Here is a 4,830-nt window from a genome sequence, read left to right as displayed (position 1 = left end):
ATATATATATAATTTTTTTTTCTGCATTTGAAATGAGATAGATGCATAATTGGATATTGAAACAAATCGGATATACTTGTATCTTTATAGATTTCATATATCGCGCTCGTGCTCCTGGCATTTCCTCGAGTCGGAATGTAAATAGGATATTTGTTTGAATATCATTTTGACGCAAAATAATATCTGCATGCAGAAATTCCATTTTTCTAATTATTATACATACATGAGTAATAACTTTATAATCGTACAATAATATAAAAAGCTAATTTATTTATCTTTTACAGTTTTCAAATTTATAATTGATCGCTGAGTTCAGAAAGGGAACGAATCATATTTTTTAAAATCTTTTAATACTAATGAAAAAACTGTTTGATTTTAGTTCCAGTGAAAAACCAACAAAATGTAACTACTTTTACTCTTATTTCTAATCTTATTATTGCCCGAACTACTTTTGGGAATTTAAATATGACATTTAATAATATTTTTTTTGTTAATATTTCTGAAATGCTTGTCTATTAAATAAAAAACTTAAATTTCAAATTTGATCTCATACTCTTTCTGCACTCAATTGGGTATGTATAGTATTTCTTTTTAAAAAGTATAGTATATATGTATATATGCTATTACAAGTACTTGATTTGTCTTAAATTATGTTAAACAATAATACAATAATTATCTCTTTTTTTTTCTAAACAATACAGTATAATATTAGTATGGGAAAAAGTTCGTGGCGTTTTTCCCATTAGATGGCATTAAAAAATGCCATGAACTTTTTCCCACATCTAATATATATTCAAAACGAGAACTAGAGTTAAAAATTTTTATTCGAAATATCTCTCAGAGAAGAGTAATCGGATGAATTACTTTTCATTCGTTTCGTTTTTAACCGCATTGATCATTCGATTAATTCATCAAAAAATTCTACATTTTGATGGGACGTAGCAGTCCAATCCAAATCTTGAATCTTGGATTTGTGCTCTTTCTGCACTTATTATTGATTTTTGACGTCTACTTTAGGTCCTTAGAAGCCTGATGTATCCACCCATTTCAAGATCAATGAGAAGAAAAACTTATTTTTGAACAAAATTGGACTCGTCCCTTTTCTGCACTGACCAATTCAATTATCGTCTTTATTATACTTTAGTGTAATCATATGATTGTTTTTTTTTTTTCCCAAAGGAATGATTTTAAATATGCTTTAATAATTTTTTGTAATTGTGTTATAAGATTTATCTGTTTTAAGAAAAGTACATAAATTGAATTATGCTTGCATTTTCTAATTCACAGTAATAAAAAAAGTTTTTAATATATTTTATTAATTTATATTATCGATGCGAAAATCTATTTTAATATTGTAAGAAAATTGTATATTGTAAGAAAACAAATATATATGTATGTGTTTGATTTCTCGTTTTTCTAATTAAGGAAATGCTGGAGTGACGACCGAACTTGATCGATGTCGATAGTACAGACTTTTTTTTTTTTAATTTCAAAGAAAGTCGATAATAATTACATCTTTATTTTTATTTCTTACACTATCGTTCTGTCTCACTCAAACGCATAATACATCTGTCTTTATCTAACATATTGTAACGCCATCTTTTGCAAGATCGAATACCTACTGTTAGTTACCATAGCTGTGTTCAACAGAGAGAGCAGCTGTGCAACTGTTATAAAATTCTTCAATATGATTGGTTTATACATTTAGATCCATAAGGAACCAATATGTTGAAAGCAAAGATCCAATCATATTAAAGAATTTTATAACAGTTGCAAAGCTTTCTCTGCTGAAGCCAATTACTGCTTTGTTTATCGTTCTCGAGTCTTCGCTCAGTATATGTACAGCAGTGCTCGAAATTTGCAGATCGATATAAAATTTTCTTTCTTTTTATGCTTTTAATCTTAGTTTTCAGTATTGTTTGCACATAATATGCCGGACTTGTTTTTACAATACAAACTATAAAACTTTTATACTAAGGAAATTTATCAGATGACAGTTCTGTTAGTTGAAAAAAATGTAAATTTTCAACTTTTTTTCGATTTTAGTATAAAGTCCTGCGGCAATTTTGTGTCTATTCTAATCCTGAAAAAGGATTTTTGATTTCGTTCAATAATTTTGAAGATTTTCAATGATCTACAATGTCTCGACAATTTGATCATGCCAGTTCTTAATCCGGATCTACAATTTTTAAGCCTTAAGCCATAAGAAATGAACGAATCACAGTTGATTATTCTCCTCGCGTTCGACTGTAATTGATCAATTTCTTACGGCTTAAGGCTTAAATCATCTATTGTAGATCCAGACTTGAGGAAACTCTAAAAATCATCTGTTTTTATCGATCGAATGCAATTATTTTTAACACATTTTTTTAATTGCGTTAGATTTAAAAGAATCTCTTTCCCCCTTCCTCCGTAATTAAAGTATAGATACAATAACGCATTTGAAACCGGCCAATTTTATGTCGAAAGCAAAGAAAGTTGAAAAAAATTAGTTGTCGCTTTCTGGCGTCATCGATCCATAACATTAAGTCTTCTGATTTTTTGCATCAGTTTCATCTTTCTTCCTTTTCTCTCCAGGAGGAAAAAAAGAGGAAGAAAGATGCATTGATGCAAAAGTTTAATAAAAAAGAATAGGCCTATTTACTAAAGACTCTAATAAAAGTCTAAGAACACGAAACTGCCACTTTTAATCGGCTCGCCGTCTTTTAACAACTCTCTCCTGAAAGAAATGAATGATAAAACAGAAAGAGAAAGAAATAGTGAATGTATGTTTTCTTCTCTCGCGTGATTTTGCTAAAACAAGATGTCCTACATATAATACAAAACGCAGCTCATGTCCAGACTTTTATTAGAGAATTTTTCTAATTTAGAAATTAGGAATTATTGATTAAACAATTTTTTTTAATCTAGATCTAGAAGTTCTAGTATAAAAGAATAGTGTAAACTTGAAAATTTCATATGTATATATACATGCGATAAGATATAACTATGATACAGTCATAGTTATTGTTTTTCGCAGCTGCTAGAAAATTTGGTTGTATTTTTAGTCTTGCAGTTGGCTATACTGAAATTTAATCGACCGATTAGTTTAATCGGAGTTGGTGAAATCGGGCGGGCCATATGAAGAGTCAAATATTGCTACCATATTCGTTTCGCGGTTCCAGGTTCTTACTAATTAGGAGTATGTATATATACATATATGTATACAATACGTATGTATTGTTTAATCATATATGTATAAGTCGATAAAACAGCGATCCTGTCGAAGTTCCATCTTCATTTATTATTATAATTATTTAAGAACCAAATTGCAAAATCTGGCTCTATATAATAAAGTTTTGTAAAAAAAGAGAAATAAAAAAGACAATGAGAATTTCTTTTGCGACAAAATATAGTATATATGTAAGCATTTACACTGCGAATGAGATTCACATCAGTTGGCTCGTCACTCCAGTGACTTTTAATTTAATATTATGTCAAGACAGTAGTAACCTATGATATGCATTTTCTATTAATAATGTAAATTAAGGTCAGTTGTTTCTGTTTCGAAGAATTCTGAACTATAATAGTGTAATAAAATAGATTGAAACAAACTATATCTGTTTCACTCTAATTTATTGCACCAGCGTACCAGTTTAGAACTTGGAGCAGAAAAAGAATATATTATTACACACATATACACAATTTTATATTAAACATTATTATTCTTGTTGTTATATAGAAGCACTTGGTACAGACAGTGGATTTAATGAACTGAGTGATGAATCTAAATCAGCTTCCATATCTCCCGCAGCCTCGAGTTTAATATCACCACCATTAAGAGTTGATTCCATCAGTAATGATACTGGTTGTCCGTAAGTTTTATCTACAAGCTGTGCATATGTCTAAAGTAAAAAATATTGCAAACTATTTTCTTTCGAAGTAAATTTTTTTGTTTCAAAAATTTTATTCTATATATTCTGACATTAAATGTAAAATATTTCTTAAAATGAACACTTTTTGATCTTATCTTAAAACATTTATCCTAAATGATTAGAATTGATTTATTTAAGGGAAAAAAAAATTTGTTTAAGAAAATAAAAATTTGATTTTTGTCTTTGTTATAAAATGAAAAAATCATCAACAACTTATAAGATATTAAAAAGTTTAGTTACTATTCCTGTATGTACAGAAATAGTTTGTAACATACCATTTATCACTATATTAATACTCTATGTTTTGTTTAATAATTATTTCAAATTTCGTATCACTTAATACCATTTCAGCATTGATGCAGATGAGAAAGATGAAGTATCCTCTACTGTGTCAAATCTATCAGATTTATCAGGTTTGTCTGATCTTTCTGGAGAAGCAGAAGTCAATCATCAGTGGAGAAATGCTTCTTCATGGATTCAGAAACAGATGTTGACGGGTGCCAATCCTAGAGATCTCCTACACAATCTGCTCATGGATTCCATACAAGTCCCTGAACAAGTTGACGATCTCACTTTATGGAAGGTATAGATATAAAACATCTTTTAGATCTACAGTATTTTTAAGGTTTTAGCAAAAAAATTATAAAAATATAAATAACGTTTGATTATACTAATTTTAGATTATAATCAATATGATGTCCGAACCTCCAAGACGGCAAAAGCTTAAACATATAAATACTTTATCTGATGTCGTACGATTAATACGCAGTAGCAAGAAAATTATAGTATTGACTGGCGCGGGCGTAAGTGTCAGCTGCGGTATTCCTGATTTTAGAAGTAGAGATGGTATTTATTCAAGATTAGCGCAGGATTTTCCAGACTTACCAGATCCACAGGTATATTTCGAAATCGTTCG

At 29.1% G+C, this 4,830-nt stretch overlaps 1 protein-coding gene across 1 annotated transcript in view; it reads left to right on the top strand.

Annotated features, from left to right (window-relative positions):
* Positions 1 to 4,830, top strand: part of LOC108692012 (NAD-dependent protein deacetylase sirtuin-1) — a 9,924-nt gene that overhangs the window by 1,590 nt on the left and 3,504 nt on the right. Inside the window, exons 2-4 of the mRNA XM_018200086.1 lie at positions 3,722 to 3,854; positions 4,266 to 4,497; positions 4,595 to 4,810. Coding sequence (XP_018055575.1) covers positions 3,722 to 3,854; positions 4,266 to 4,497; positions 4,595 to 4,810 — 581 coding nt within the window. The remainder of the gene's footprint in view (positions 1 to 3,721; positions 3,855 to 4,265; positions 4,498 to 4,594; positions 4,811 to 4,830) is intronic.

Source organism: Atta colombica, unplaced genomic scaffold (genome assembly GCF_001594045.1).
Source record: "Atta colombica isolate Treedump-2 unplaced genomic scaffold, Acol1.0 scaffold55, whole genome shotgun sequence".
NCBI classification, from domain to species: domain Eukaryota; kingdom Metazoa; phylum Arthropoda; class Insecta; order Hymenoptera; family Formicidae; genus Atta; species Atta colombica.
The sequence above is the reverse complement of the archived record's forward strand: the minus strand, read 5'-3'. Positions and strand labels throughout refer to the sequence as shown.